This window comes from Onychostruthus taczanowskii, unplaced genomic scaffold (genome assembly GCF_017590055.1).
Source record: "Onychostruthus taczanowskii isolate IOZ18803 unplaced genomic scaffold, ASM1759005v1 scaffold18, whole genome shotgun sequence".
NCBI lineage: Eukaryota > Metazoa > Chordata > Aves > Passeriformes > Passeridae > Onychostruthus > Onychostruthus taczanowskii.
Window position 1 is genome coordinate 13,013,798 of NW_024499017.1, and position 15,058 is coordinate 13,028,855.

Consider the following 15,058-nt stretch of genomic DNA (forward strand, 5'->3'; position numbering starts at 1 on the left):
GTTCTCCAAGCCCCACTCCCCGTCCCTCAGCCCTGCTTGTCCCCCAGCCCCGGTTCACTGCCCCCACCCCAGCTCAGCCCCCCCTCTCCACGGTGCTCCAGACCCCTCTCAGACTGGGGGACCCCCCGGCCCAGCTGGTGTTGGGGGTCCTGGGGCACAGCCAGGGGTTCCAGGACCCATCTGGGAACACCCACAAATGCACCCAGGTCCCCCCGAACCTCAGAGGGGGCCAGTGGAATCCGTGACACCCCCTCTAGGAAGGGAACGTGTTGGCACCCAGCACCACGTGAGCCCATGGGAAGAGCCAACAGAGCAGCCAAACTGCAAGCAGGCTTTATTCCCCTCTTCCTTCTAAAATTTACTCACAGATGTCATTTCTGGGGGCAGCAGCATCACCCGGGGGCTCAGCTTCAGACCTGCAATGATGGAAAAACTCCATCTGCAAAATCGCATTGAAAACCACACTGAAAAATCACACCTGCAAACTCACATTGAAAAAAAAATCACACTTAAAAAAAAAAAAAAAAACTAACCCATCTGCATTTTTCTGCCTCCCTCTGAGGGATCCACACCCCCACACACGTCTGGGAGTTACAGCACTGGGAGGAAAACTGACCCTGGAGACTCCCAAGGTCACCAGCACCGTGGTCAGATGAGCCTGTGGGACTTTCCAGCTTTACGTGCTCATGAAAGGCCTCTCTGTGACTACAGAGACAAATTGATGGCTGTTTAACAAAATAAAGACCAGGGATGGAAATTAGCCCAAGAACAAGTGTTACCTGTGGCTGCTTTCTTGAAGCCCCTGACAGGAGCAGCCCCTGGTCCCAGCATTGGCTCCAGTGCCCCAACACACTCATCCCACAGCTCAGGAAGAGAATGGGGGGAAAATTCCTCTGGGAGATGGCACTGCCCGTCCTGCCGTGGCTGTGTGAGCCCCAGTCCTGGTGCCAAGGTGGTGCCAAGGCAGGGGCCGAGGGCTGGGCAGGGGACAGTGGGACCCCCTGGCTCTTCTGAAGCTGCTGAGATGCATTGGAGTGAAATCCTCCAGGATCCCTCTGCCCTCACCACAGAAAATTTCTCAAGTGGCTGCAAAGCTGAGGAGGGAGCTGGGGGCTGAATCCAGGGGTCCCCTCTGGTCCCCAGCAGAGGAAGTTGGAGAACCCAGAGCTGGCAGAGGGGTCCACTCCCTCCTGCCTGGGGCTGGCAGCTGCAGCCACCAGGAAAAGCTGGGCAGCAGCAGGAGGGAAGGCACAGAGGTCCTGGAAAGGCACTGGGACCTGCCTCCAGCTGCACCCCTGAGCTGCTGAGTGAGGACTGAGCTTGCCTGGATCCACCCATCCCTGTCCAGACTCTGCAACCCCAAAACAGCATCTCCTGCTCAGTCACCCTGGGGACAGTGAATTCACCAGCACAGGGGGGTCCCCTCTCCTCACGAGCCACCCCTGGAGGGTTCCAATCCCACTGCACGCAGAGAGGCGTGGAAAAGAGAGAATGATGTTTAAAACCATGGAAGAGTTTGGAAGGGACCTTAAAGCTCATCCTGTTCCACTCCCTGCCATGGGCAGCTGATCTGAGCAACCTTTTCCTTGACAGGGAAACTGCTGCCCAGGGTGAACTATAAATACAAAGATAATTTTAATTAATTTATTTATTTCTTTACACATAACTGAAAGTGATGTTACAGTACATAAGTTATTTACAACTGTGCAGTAATGTGTTGCAAAATAAATTATCTAGAAGGCAGCAAAAGTACATTGTTAATGTATATAAAAACTGTACAGCATTTATGGGATACAATTTTTCTTTATATGAGTATTGGCTCTGTAGTGTTTTCAAGTTATGTTCTCAGAAAGAGAAACGAAATGCCCAAGATTAAAGGAAAAAATATATAAACCACGTGGATTTTACTCCATTAAAAACACAGTTGGCAAAGTCCTTTCTCTGCGTCGCCGTCTCCCCGGCCGCGCCGCGCCGGCGGCTCCTCTGCCCGTCCCCAGCGGCTGCCGCGGGGCCACCGGCACATCCCGGAGCTGTCCCCGCTCCGGAGCCGCCGCTGCCCACCTTGGACACTGTCCTTTTGTTTCTAATTGGTTTGCTTTTTTTTTTTTCTTTTTAATTTTTTTTTTTTTTTTTTTTTTAGACATACCCATGATGGAACGAGAAACTCAAACACCCCCCCCCTCCCCTCCCCCCATGGTTTCCTACTGCAGCTTCTCCGAGAGGAGATCCGCGCCCGGTGGAAAACAGAGAGCTGGAAATCACGGTGTTCACAAGTACATGGTTCACGTGGTTGCTGGCCCCGCTCAGCAGCTTCTGCAACACACACACACGGTGTCCTCGGCCTCGTCCCTCCGCGCCTCGGCCAGTCCCGGGGCCGCTGGGCGCCCGCTGCCCGGAGCCTCCCCGCCGCGGGCGCCGGCGGGAGGAGCTGCGCCCGGCCCGCTGCCCCGCGGGGCCGCGCCGGTCCGGAAGCGAGGGACACGTCGTGAAGAAAGTGCAATTATTTCTCTTATCGTTTTGTTTTCTGCCGATAGCTGCTTCCTCCTCCTCTGACCAGGGATTCATCAGCAAGCGGTTAAGGGTGAATGTGAGCTCGACCGCCCGACCTCGGAGCGCTCCCGTCCTTGCCAGTGTTCAGAGATGTCTCCTGGGTTGGAACTGTCATGCCGGCAAGAGCACAAAGTCATCGTTCACGTCGACCATTGGCACATAGAACGAGGGCACCTCGTTCACGCAGAGGGATTTGTGCCCCGCGGGGTCCAGCTCCTGCACCTTCAGCTGCCACTCCATCCTCTGCACCGCGTTCAGGGCAGCTGCTTCGTGCTGCTGTCGCATGAGCAGGCATGTCTGGATTGGGAAACAACAACGGGATGTGAGGGCAGGCAGAGGCAGGACCATGCAGCCACTGTGGGCACAGTGTTAAATGCAGCAAGGGGTGCCACACACAGGATTTGGAATCTCTGCTCAGCCCGGCTCCAGAAGGAGCCGAGGCAAACCCAAAAGTTTGGGTCTGAAAGGTCTGTCAGCACTGCAGAGCATCCACTCCCACGCAACACCGCCCCGACAATCTCGGGACACCCACTCTGTGCTGGAAACCACTAAGGCAGCTCCCGGGCTGCAGCCACAGGCAGAGCCCTCCTGGAATGGCCCTGCCTGGAGCACGGGGCTCCCACAGCTCTCACCTTCATCCGGTCGTACTTGTCATCCACGTCCTGCAGCCAGGAAATGAACTGTCGCGCGTTGAAACGATCTCTGACCGATTTGTTTTCGTCTCCCTAAGGACAGGACACCACAGGGAGGGACATGGGATTAGTTTGGTACTTTAAGCATTACAGGTCTCTCAGGCCATGTTCATAGGGGCACACACTCCTCAGAACTGCAGCGCCTGCAGGGAGGGAGGACAGACATCTCTGCTGCCAGCTGCTCCTGCAGCCCTTTCCAGGGGCTCAGCCTCAGGTGGGGATGCACCCACGGGCACGTACTCCCTGTTTCTCCTTGCTTTGCAGGGAATCTGTCCATGTCAGCCCATCACAGCACCTGCACCTCTCTGACTCCTCCAACTGATGCCAGGATAGCAGCAGCACAGACATTTGGCTGGGAAATGCTGAGGGATAAATCAGAGCTCCTGGATCAATACGCAGCTCGTTAATAAATCCCAGGATGCTGTCCCTGCCCAGGATCCCTCCTGCAATGCAGCAGTGTAATGTTTCTGTTCCCTTCCTTGCACAGGGAGAAACACCTCAGAGTGTAGCAAAGGAAACCTTTCCAGTGTGCAGATGATCCTGACCAAGAAGGATGGAGGGTCCCAAGACTCACTGATAAAGCTGAGCCATCTCTGCTCCTAACAGACATGAACTCCTTGCATCCCACATTCGATTAGACAACTAGACAAATGCTGTTCCAAGTCACAGAATAATTTGGATTGGAAGGGACCTTAAAGCCCATCTCATTCCACACCCTGCCATGGGACACGTTCCACTATTCCAGGTTGCTCCAAAATGCATCCAACCAGATCTTGGACACTTCCATGGATAGAGCAGCCACAGCTGCTCTGGGCACCCTGTGCCAGGGCCTCCCCACCCTCACAGGGAACAATTCCTTCCCAATATCCCATCTCCCTCACAGGGAACAATTCCTTCCCAATATCCCACCTCCAGGGGGAGGTGACATGCTGCACCTGTGTGCCGTGATGGGTGACCTGAGCAAGGAGAGCGTTAGTAACTCCTGCCTCCATGCTTCCCTCCATCCCTCCAGAAAAGCCCATCTCCCTCAGGGTCTTGCAGAGCCCCTGAGACACTTCCTCACCGCTGAGCCAGGCACTGACCTGATTTTCCAGAGGCATGTTGTACACCTCGGAGTCCAGCAGCATGGTGCAGGCACTGAAGGGCACGGCCTGGTTGGCAATGGTCCTCGCTGCCCGGCAGTGCACCCTCAGGATCTCCTGCTCGCAGGAGACGATGAGCTTCTCCTGAGGAAGAGCAGAGCAATGAGTGTGGCAGCCTGAGCCTCGCCAGCAGGGGGAATTGGGGGGCTGCTCCCCAGCTGGAGTGTCCCCTTACCCGCTCTATGCTGTGCTGCAGCCGCAGCTTGCCCCGCACGGCCTCCTGCTGCTTGAAGAGCTCCTTGAGCGGCTCCGCGAGCGACGGCGGCGGCGCGATCTGCGGGCACAGGCAGGGGTGAGAGCAGGGCCTCTGCGGGGCACAGCCCGAGGGCTGCACCCTGAAACGTGTGCTGGAGAGAGGGACATCCCATGTCCCCATGGAGTGCCTGGGGAGAAGCTCTGCCAAGGACAAGGTCCTGCCAGCGCTCAGACTCGGTGAGGGTGAGGACTTGGCAAGAACAACCAGAGCTGACCCGCCCTCGTGCTGCAGGGCAGGGTGTGCAGTGAGGAATGGAGCCCGGTCACACTGACCCTTCTCCTCCAGCCTGGAGCCCAGATTTACCACCTGCAGCACCACGTTTATTCATGCATTTGTATTAGCCAGGCTGCTCCTGCAGCACAGCAGTGAAATGCTGATCCCAGTGCCAAGTCAAAGAGCAGAGCTTGGGAAAACGATGGCAGGAGTTAAGAGCCATCTTTTTCCCATGTTCCAAGTTCATCATCCTGTTACTACTGCTGCAAGAGCAGTTTTACCTCCCAGCCTCAAATCTAGTAGCTTGTTACAAACTTTGCTCTAAAGCCTGACCAAACCTCAGGTCCGTCAGCACAGCCCAAGGTCTTCTCTGCAAAAATGCAGCAACTCAGGAGCTGCATTTACCACACAGCCAGGCACTGACCCAGGCTCAGGTTTGGTGTCATATTCTAAAGGCAGGTTGGGGCACATTGGCATTGCAAGGTGGTGACAGGGCACGGGGGACAACTTGCATGTGTGTGTAACAGCGAGTTCCTGAGGCTAAGGAGAGAGGTGACTCACCACTGGAATATGGAGCTTGCTTAGGGGTTTGCCATCCAACAGGTAGGAGCCTGTGTAGGTGACATACTCAGCGTAGCACTGCGGAGCTTGGGGAGTAATGTAGCACAGGATTTTCCGCTTCTCCTCAATCTTCTTCCTGATCTGGAGGTACTCGAAGTAGGGGTTGGACCTGTCGCTGTGGTAAGGTTCGATGTCGTCCAGTTTGATGGCATCGACGATAGCTGCCAGTGTCTGCTGGATCATCTCCCTCGTCTGCTGGGTGGACGTGTTGATCTGCTGCTGCAGCTGCTGGTTGGAGCGCTGGAAGCGGCGCTTCCGCGGGTGCTGAGCCTGGGAATCGTCCTCCTCCGTGATGCGGCCTTTGGCACGCGTGACGGGCGCAGAGACGGGAGGAAATTCCTTCTCGGATGCGGCGGCGTTCTGCTTGTTTTGGTTGGCGAGCATCTGAGCCCGGTTCCTGGTAATCCGCTGAGGAATCTCTTCTATTTTGGGTGGTTTGGGAGCTTCTGCTACTGGTTTTTGTACCGGTTCCACAATTTCTGCTTGAGCGTTGCTGGGAGGCGCGTCGGCCTGGGGTGGCGGGGCCTGGCTCCCACCACGGGCCGCGTCCTGTGCGACGCCGGCCTCGGAGCCGGCCACGGGCACAGGACAGGGCTGGGAGCTGCCCTCTGCCACCCCCCCAGCTGACAGCTCCTCGTGCACGGCCTCCACCTCTTTGCTCTCCGCCTGCGCGGGCTCGGACGGGGGCTGCTGGAACACCTGCGCTTCCGAGTCCTCCGCTGCCTTCTCCTCAGCTGCGTTCAGCGCTTCCGAGGCGGCTTCTTGTGCGGCCGCTTCTGGTTTCTGCTCCTCTGCTGGTGGCTCCGTGTCCGTGGGCAGGGTGGGCGCTGCCTGGCTGGCCGGCGGCTCCTCCGGCTCACCGGACGCTATCACGGACGCGCCGGCTTTGATGATCCCGGCGCTCGCTTCTGGAGCTGCTGCTGGGCTTTCCTCCGCCGCTTCCGCCTCGGTCATCTCCGTCTCTGCCACGTCCTTAGGCTGCAGTGGCAGCTCTGGGAGCGAGAAGGGGCCAAGGTCCAGTTCATCCTCGGTGTTGGTGAAGGGGTCTGGCCACGTCACCGCCTCCTCTGCATTTGCAGGTGCTGCGTTGTTGTTTTCCAGATAGTTGTTTTCTGGTGCAGCAACGACTTCGGCCTGAGGTTCTGCTGGCACGCACGGGGGCTCTGGAGGGATCTCTGGTGCTTCTTCTGGAAGAGGCTTGCAGTTGTTGAAGAAGGTGTCTAACCTAGTAGGGGACATGTATGGAGCTTGCTCTTCAGCATTTGCAATTTCTCCTGGGACTGCTTCCTCAGCATCTTCCTTGACTTCCTCCAGCCTCGGTTCAGACACTGACAGAGGGTACGAGATGGGAGAAACAGGGTAGGAAGTCTCTGTGGGAATGAAGGCTACCGGCGCAGGATGAATTGGCTCTAGGGAACAGAGTGGAGGTTTAGGGGACTCGGAAAACCTCTGGGGTGATTTCATCAGAAGCTCTGAGCCCATGGACCAGGTGACAGAGTGCTCTGCGGGGTTGCCCATGAGGCTGGGAGGAATGGCGGCGTCTGGGTTTCGGGAAGGAGGGTTATCCCAGTCTATGTTGTTTTGTTCGGGCATTCCCGAACTAAAATGGTTTTCCTCGATGGGCGGCAGGTAGGTGGATTCTGGTGGCATGATGGAGGCAGTGGCTTGCTGCTCCTCTGTGGTATCCAAGGGCATGCCAATGTCAGGGGGAAGAGCACTTTCCACTGAAGGAGCCAGCAACTCATCCCTGTGCGAAGGGGAGGATTTTGCTTGTAAACCAGAAAAGACACTTTCAGGAGACTGGGCGACCCCGCTGACGGCTCCCGGTGCGCAGTGCAAAGCTTCCACTTTGGGTGAGGAAACTCCATAATCCGGGGAGTAATACCCAGGAGACAAACACTGGAACTTCTCAGCAGGAACAGAGGGAAGGGGAACTTTCTCCTCCATTAAATGCTGCACAGGAGAGTCATAATTTGATGTTGCCGGGACACTTTGCTGCCTGAAAAACTTATCTCCAACGCTGAATTCCTCTTCGGGCGCCCTCCTGATATCCACTGAGATGGAACGGTAGAGGTTTGAGGAGGGTATGGTGCGAGTCGGGGTCTGACTGGGGTTCTCGGGGAGCCCGCTGGAAACATTGCTGTATCTGTCGAAGAAGGAAGGAGAGCAGGCGTTCATGGACATGGTGGAGATGGGCAGCGAGTGCTGAGAGTCCGCACACTCGAACATCAGGTCCGTGTAGTCCTCATTGCTGCACGACGGAGTCCTGGGAGTCTGCATCACCTCCTCGTAGCTCGGGCAGGACACGACGGACGCCGGGGTCGGGACGCCCGTGGGCCGGTTCTGATCTGGCCTGGGAGATGCTGGGAGGATCTCCTTCAGCTGAGGACCCGTGATCCAGTCCTTGGAGTCTGTCCCCACAGCAGGCTGTGCCTTGTTTTCCGGCGAAAGAATAGGAGTCAGGGGACCCAACTCCTTGAGTTTCTTGTCCTTGAGCTGCGTGTCCAGTGTTAGTGGCTTCTTGGTTGGCAGATCCAGGCTCCTCTTGCGCACATCCTCTGAGCTTTTAAGTTTGTCCTTTAACTTGGGGTCTCCGGACCTGTGCCGCATTTTCTCCATTTGCTTCATTCTCTCCTTGTGCCTTTTGTGGCGTTCCTCGATCTCCAGGTCTTTCTGGCTCAGCATCCTCTCAAAGCTGGTCATCATCAAGTCACCATCTCCCAGAAGTTTCTCCCTTGGCCTGGCATCCTTCTTGCCGCTGTCTTTGGAAAGGGTTATTTTTTCATTCCCATTGCTTATTTTTATGGACTCTGATTTGTCTTTGTCTTGATTCTCCTTAAGCTTCTCCTTCAGTTTGGTTTCACCGAATTTGAGGTTGTCCTCCTTGGATTTATCTTTAAAGGTGGTAACTTGAGGCCCGTCCTTATCTTTGAGTGTTGACTTTGGCTCATCTTTGTGATGTTTAAAGAAGCCATCTGTGTGTTTGTCCCTATGCTTTTCCTTTTCCTCCTTCCATTTTTCCTTGTGTTTATCCCGCTTCTTTTTCTCTTTAGCTGTGCTGATGGTGCTGGAACCGTAAGTCTTTTCTTTCTCTGCCTTCTTTGACAGCTCTCTTTCAGAATCATTTTTATCCTTCTTTTCAGAAAATAAGTAATCAATGCTCTTCTCCGGTTCCTCATCAGCGTCTGCCTTCATGTTGTAGGAAGAGCCAAAAGCCTCCCCATCCACAGAGAAATCCTTTTCATAATGAGTGGAATCCTTTCTGCTGCTGGAGTCCTTGAATTCTTCTGATTTTTCCTTTTTCTCTGTCTTTTCTTTCTTTGCTTTTTCCTTCTCGTGACTTTTCTTCGAGGAAGATGAGGAATGTCGGTGCCTCTCCTTCTCCTTGAGCTTGTCCTGAAGGCAGGGTAAAGGGAGAGAGTCCTTAAACTTTTCTTCAGCGGCATCGGTCAGAGAGAGGTTAGAAGACTCAAAGAGGCTGGTGAGTCCTGGCTCCTGCCCTCTGTCCGTGAAGCTGTCAGAGGAGATCTCGCTGATTTTGTCATTGGAGTCATCCCTGTAGTCATTCAGAGCCTCCTCCTCCAGTTTCTCCAGCAGGCTCTTCTCCGACTCCCCTCCTTTTGAAGACTTCTTCTCTTTGGAATGCTCCTTGTCTGGCTTCTCCTTATGTTTGCTTTTCACCTTGTCGTCACTGGTGTGTTTCTTCTCAACCTTTTCTGGGAGCTTTTGCTTGTTTTTCTTCTCCTGAGTGGAATCTATGGACATTCTTTCCTTCCTGTCCTTATACTTCTCACTGGAGTCTTTATCTTTCTTCTCTTTGTGCTTCTCAAAGGAACTCTTCTCCTTCTTCTCCTTCCCCCCTTCCGATGTTCCTTTGTCCTTTTTCTTCTCCTTGGACTCCTTATCCTTCTGCTTCTCCGAGTGCTGCCGGTCGGACGAGTACTTGCGGTGCTTGTCGGGGTACAGCTCCTTCTCGGCGGCCGCGCCGTCGTCCTTGTCCTGCAGGCTGTCCAGGCGATGCATCTCGCCGCCGGCCGAGTCGCCCACCTTGAACCCGCTCAGGCTGTAGTCGTCCCTCTCGTCCTCGCTCTCATCCGTGAAGATGTCAGCGATGCTGTACCAGCTCTTCTCCTTGCCTTTCTTCTCATCCTTCTTCTCGGAGAAATCGTCTCTGTCTGTGGAGAAGTTTTTCTCTTTCTTCTCCTTCACCTGGTCGAAGGAACTCTTCCTCTCCTTGTCTTTGCCGTGAAGATCCTTGTATTTCTCCTTAGTTTCTTTTTTCTCTTTGAAACTCTTCTCTAGTTCTTTGTCCTTCAGAATTTTCTCTGGAGCAGCTTTTTCATTTTTCTCCTTGTCGCCTTCTTTGGATTTTTCCTTGTATTTTTCTGGCTTCACCTTTTCTTTTTTTTCTTTATCAGGAGCATCTTTCTTCTCCTTTTCCTTCCCAGAATGGTGCCTCTCCCAACTCTCCAGGGTTTTGCCACTGAACTCAGGGTCAGACTTATCCTTGAAGAATGTTTCACAGCCATACTCCTTGAAGTCATCTCGATAGGGCTCCTCCTGCTTCGTCTTGGGATCTTTTCGCTCTTTAGAGCCATCAGAGGAATCTTTTCGGTCTTTGTTGGTTTCACCTGTGTCTTTTTCTTTCCTTTCCTTGCCAGTCTCCACAGAATCCTTCCTTTTCTTATCCTTTTCAGGCAAATAACTGGGAGTAACTTTGTGCCTGTCTGTTTGGTCCTTTTTCTTCTCAGAGCTTTTCTCCACATAATCCCGCTCCTTTTTCTTTAAGAAAGTGTCCTTTTCATTCCGCTTCTCGTTGTATTCCTTCTTGTCTTTCATTTTATTTTCCTTTTTCTTGTCTTTAATTTCCTCTTTCACAGGTTCTATGATTAGCTTTGCCACGGTGTCATTTTTAATCTCCCTGAAATCCGTTATTGGAGAATCCCAGCTGTCCTCACCCTTGAAATCGAAGGATGAATCAGAGGACAAGTCTGAAAACCACCTCTCCTGCTGATCGTCCGAAAGGCTGAACTTTGTGTCCTCGCTTTCGGCAAACTGAGTTTTGTTATTAAACTCATCAAACCCGGACTCGTCCCTGTAAAGTTTTTCTTTTTTGCATTTTTCCTTCTCTTCTTTGAAGGATTTTTCTTTCTCTAGTTTAGAAACCTTCTCCTCCTTCAGCTCATTCTTCTTCTCAGATTTGGACTGCTTGTCCTTTGACTTCTTCTTTCTCTCCTCTTTGTGTATTCTCGGCTTCTCCTCCTTGGGAGATTTCTCCTTGACAGGTTTCTCTTTTTCTGATTTACTCAATCCTTCTCTGAAGGATTTGCTCAGGTCTTTACTACCATCTTTGATTTTTCTTAATGATTTCTCCTCTTTTGAGGATTTTCCAGTCTCATCTTTGAACAACCACTCCTTCTCCTCCGCTTTACCTTTGGGGAGCTTTTCCTCCTTCTTACCATGTTCCCTATCGTGCTTTAACACTTTCAACTTGTTTTCAACTGGATTTTCTGTCTCTACTATCAAGCCTTTCTCAGGCTTTTGTTTAGAGTCCTCAAACTCAAAAGAAAATGTTTTGATTATTTTAATGTCTTGGCTGATGGGACACTGTCCCTTCTCCTTGTTTTTATGTTTGTGTTTTGTTTTATGCTTTTTAACAACCTTCCCCTCCTTGTCCAGCTTTGGAATTGCTCCATCCACATTGCTATGGAATGAATTCTTTTTCTCAGAAACAGTGTTGTGGGGGGTGTTTTTCTTTTTGTGCTCTGATTTCTTTCTGACTGGCTTTAGTGACTCTAAGCTCGAGTCCTCGGACGAGTAGTCTGACTCGCTCGTCAGCCTCGTCCTGGTGGAGTCCGATAGGGAACTGACGTCTGACCAAGCTGGAGAAGATATGGTTTTCCAATTGTCCGTCCTCCAGTGCTTGGAGTGCTGTTCTGTAAGACTGGGATTATGTTTCTGGGATGCTAAACTCCCATGTGAAGAGGTCGATGAGGCAGACAGAGAGTTAAACAAGGAGGATTCCTTTAGCACTAGCCTTGAGTCCTTTACACAGCTAGAGCTCTGTAGAGAGTCTCTATCATCCTCCTCACTCTCCACGTTTTCACTCTCTGATTCAGAGGAACAAAACTTGTCATTTTTTTTGCCAAACCGAACCTCTTTGCTTTTTGTCTCCTTCTTCCGCTTCTTTTTTACTTTGCTTTTCTCCTTGGGTGCCTTGGCGCTGGCGGGCTCCCGGATTTTGCTGCTGGGCAATATGGAGTGGGTGGAGAGGCGCAGCTTCTCCCCCGTGCCCACGGCCACGCTGGTCTCCTCCTCGTCCGAGCTGTCCGACAGGATGCGGTGGGCAGCTTTCTTTGGTGTAATTGTGTTATTTTTAGTATAAGTTTTCACTTCCATTTTGGGTATGGAAATGAAACTGTTTGCTTTAGTCTCTTTCCTGTAATCCTTTTTCAGCAAATGCTTGTCATCGACCGGTGGGACCCGGTCCTGCTCATCGTCCTCATCGAATTCATACTCATCCTTCACCGGGGTGATGGTTTTGGGGGGCTCCTGGGCCTTGGGCTTGTGCTTCAAACCCTTCTCAAACTCTGAGTCTGTGTTATTGCCATCAACGGAGCTGGAGGGAGCGAAGGAAGGGGCATCCTCCTCTTCTGAGGTCTCTGCAGAGAGAGAAGAACAGAGTGTTAAGGACTGCCAAGGGCTCTGGGGAGGGAACATCACTGGTCTCCTGCACACACCAACCCCTGCAAACAGCCCTGATGCCCTTTGGCCTCACCCAGCCTTTGCAAGCTGGCAGCCAACAGCTCGGAATGCCACCTTGGGAGATCTTTTTGGAAGGAAGCTCTTCCAGCTCCAACCTGCACGGGGTGTTCCTCAAAATAACATCCTGAGTTCATGAGAACTTTGGAACAGGGTTATGGCTGCACACAGTGTAGGTGAAGGCTCTCCAAAAGACTGAAAACTCTAATTTGCACTAATTAAAACCTGCAGAGTGTCCCACAATGGTGGCACCGGAGGAAGAGGCTCTAGCAGGGACAGCCTGGAAGCAGAAACTGAAACACCAGTGTTGGGACAGCTGAACAACAGGAACACAGGGTTGGCACACAAACCTCCTCCTCTCCACTGGAATTACCCATCTTCCAAAGTAAGATGTTCATTTACCTGCAACTGGCTTGCAATCCTACATCCCAACTTCCCCAGGGAAGCAATTTCAATGCTGGATTCCAGAGCAAACAGCCCCAAAGCTAAAGCTGGTGGTTATGGTGTCTGAATTTGGGTTACAGCTACAGGTGGGCTCCTGACCATGGCAGCATTTGACAAGAGTCTAACTTCCCTCTCCTCCTAAGGTCTCTGTGTCAGCTGCAGGCCACAGCTGTCACTGCCACAGCCACAGCAAGGCCAGTCTCACCTGTGGAGCTCTCTTCACTGGAGGGGTACGTGGTCTTCCCCAGGAGCAGGTTCACCATGGTGGGAGAATTTGCTACTTTCAAAGGTGTCTCGCCCTTCCTGTTGCTTTGATGAGGATTCCCTCCATAATGCAACAACAATTTCACCACCTGGAAAGAGAAACTGAGGCTTGAAGATGCTCACGATGATTTGATTCCAGGGGGTTTTTGCATGATTTTCATACATATCTAAAAAACTGGTGTCTTCAGAACATGCCTTGTGGTACTAACATAAGAGAGAAGTCCCAGCAACATTCCCAGAGAAGTGGTGGAATCACCATCCCTGAAAGTATTCAAAAAACATTTAGGGACAGGGTTTAGTGGTGCACTGGCAGCAGCAGATTAATGGTTGGGCTCAGTGACTGGGGAGGTCTTTTCCAACCTTAATGATCCTGTGATTCTCAGAACCAACCTGGGCAGGAAAGAAGGGGGAAGAACAAGGTACAAAATCATGCTCCTGTCCCAGTTCCAGAAGAATGAACTATCCCCCTGTGCATGGGGATAAACACTCAACAGCTCTGAAACAGGGAAATTCATACAATCAGGGAATAATTTAGATTGGAAGGGACCTTCAAGCCCATCCCATGCCACCCCCTGCCATGGGCAGGGACACCTTCCACTGCTCCAAGCCCCGTCCAGCGTGGCCTTGGACACAAACTCTGCCCGCTCCACGGGAAATGAGAAAACCACCCAGAATCTGTGTTTTCACAGCGGGCTGCTCGAAGCACAAGTTCCCAGGAGAGTCATTTAAAGCAGGGCAGGGAATGGCAGCACCCTGACCTTGAAGTGGCCGTTGTTGGCCGCGTCGTGCAGGGGGGTGTCATCGTCCAGCCCCTTGGTGTTGACCTCGGCGCCCGCCGCCAGCAGCTGCTTGGCCACGTCGTAGTAGCCCCTGTTGCAGGCCTCGTGCAGCGCCGTCCAGCCTGCAAGGACAGGGACACTCAGGACACGGCACCACCCTCACAGTGACACTGAGACACGGGGAGAGCCTGCAGGGTCACCCTGCTCAGGGCTGCGCCGCTCTGATGTGTCTGCCCGGATCCCCCGGCACAGCAGGAAGGAACGCGCAGCTCTGCCCTGCTACTCCTGCCAGGCAGTCACAGCATCAGTCCCCCTTCTCCCTCTGGTCATAGCATGTGCTACAGTCAGAGCATCTGCCAGACCTGACACAGCCCCTGGAAATGGGAAGTTTTATATGGGAAATAAGGAGAATTGCTGATGTCATGTGAAAGGCAGGTCTTAAATCCATTCCCCTTTATACCATCATGAAATTATTTGGGTTGGGAGGGAACTCAAAGCTCATCCATTCCCCTCTCCTGCATGGGGAAGGACTCCTTCCACTATCCCAGGTTGCTCCAAGTCCCCTCCAATCTGGCCTTCATCACTTCCAGCAATGGGGCAGCCACAGCTTTTCTGAGCAACTTAAGCTGGGGCTCACCACCCTCACAGGGAAGAATTTCTTCCTAATATTCCATCTAACCCTGCCCTATGTCAGCTTAAGGCCACTCCCTCTTGTTCTGCCACTCCATGGTCCTGTGAAACGTCCCTCTGCAGCCTTCTCTGAAGCTTTTTAGCTTTGGCTTTAGGTTCCAAACCCTCTGTAAGGGAAACCCTGGTACCCAGCCCAGGCTGAGCTCAGGACTGCAGACAGGGCTTGAGCCAGCCCCCACACAGATTTTCTGTGTGCTCTCCAAACACAGGAACACCAGCTTGGACTGGGGGGGTAAAAAACCAAACAGCAGCGTCTCCACAGCAATGGCAGCTCCAGCTCTCAAACAAATCTCTGAAGAGCACAGAACAAAATATTTTATCGTGCTCCAACAGACTATTTTTAAGCAGAGCCTGTTTTGAAGTTCCGCAGCGCGGCTGCTCGGGTGTTTTGCTGATAGCGCCGTGGGAGCGCGCTCCGTTACCTTCCCTCGGAGCCTTTGGAGGGGGCACCTGTGCCCGGAATTAATCACAACTGATACTTCAGTCTGGCACTGGGATTAATCACACGGGTGGAGGAACAGCCATATCTATTTATAGCCCCAAAATCATGCGAAGAGAACAGCAAAGAGCAAAGTCAAGCTCTTGGACGTGCTGGAGAAAGGCTGATCCAGCCCCACTGAACGGCACCTTCATCACCCCTTCACC

At 52.8% G+C, this 15,058-nt stretch overlaps 1 protein-coding gene across 5 annotated transcripts in view; it reads right to left on the minus strand.

The window, feature by feature from the left end:
- Window positions 1–1,633: 1,633 nt before the first annotated feature.
- Window positions 1,634–15,058, minus strand: part of ANKRD11 (ankyrin repeat domain 11) — a 129,098-nt gene continuing 115,673 nt past the window's right edge. For all 5 annotated transcript variants that reach the window (XM_041400789.1, XM_041400791.1, XM_041400792.1 and 2 more), the window contains exons 7-13: window positions 13,703–13,845; window positions 12,886–13,033; window positions 5,415–12,136; window positions 4,560–4,658; window positions 4,325–4,468; window positions 3,183–3,275; window positions 1,634–2,847 (exon numbers count right to left, since the gene is read on the minus strand). In XM_041400789.1, coding sequence (XP_041256723.1) covers window positions 2,662–2,847; window positions 3,183–3,275; window positions 4,325–4,468; window positions 4,560–4,658; window positions 5,415–12,136; window positions 12,886–13,033; window positions 13,703–13,845 — 7,535 coding nt within the window. In that variant the 3' untranslated portion in view covers window positions 1,634–2,661. The remainder of the gene's footprint in view (window positions 2,848–3,182; window positions 3,276–4,324; window positions 4,469–4,559; window positions 4,659–5,414; window positions 12,137–12,885; window positions 13,034–13,702; window positions 13,846–15,058) is intronic.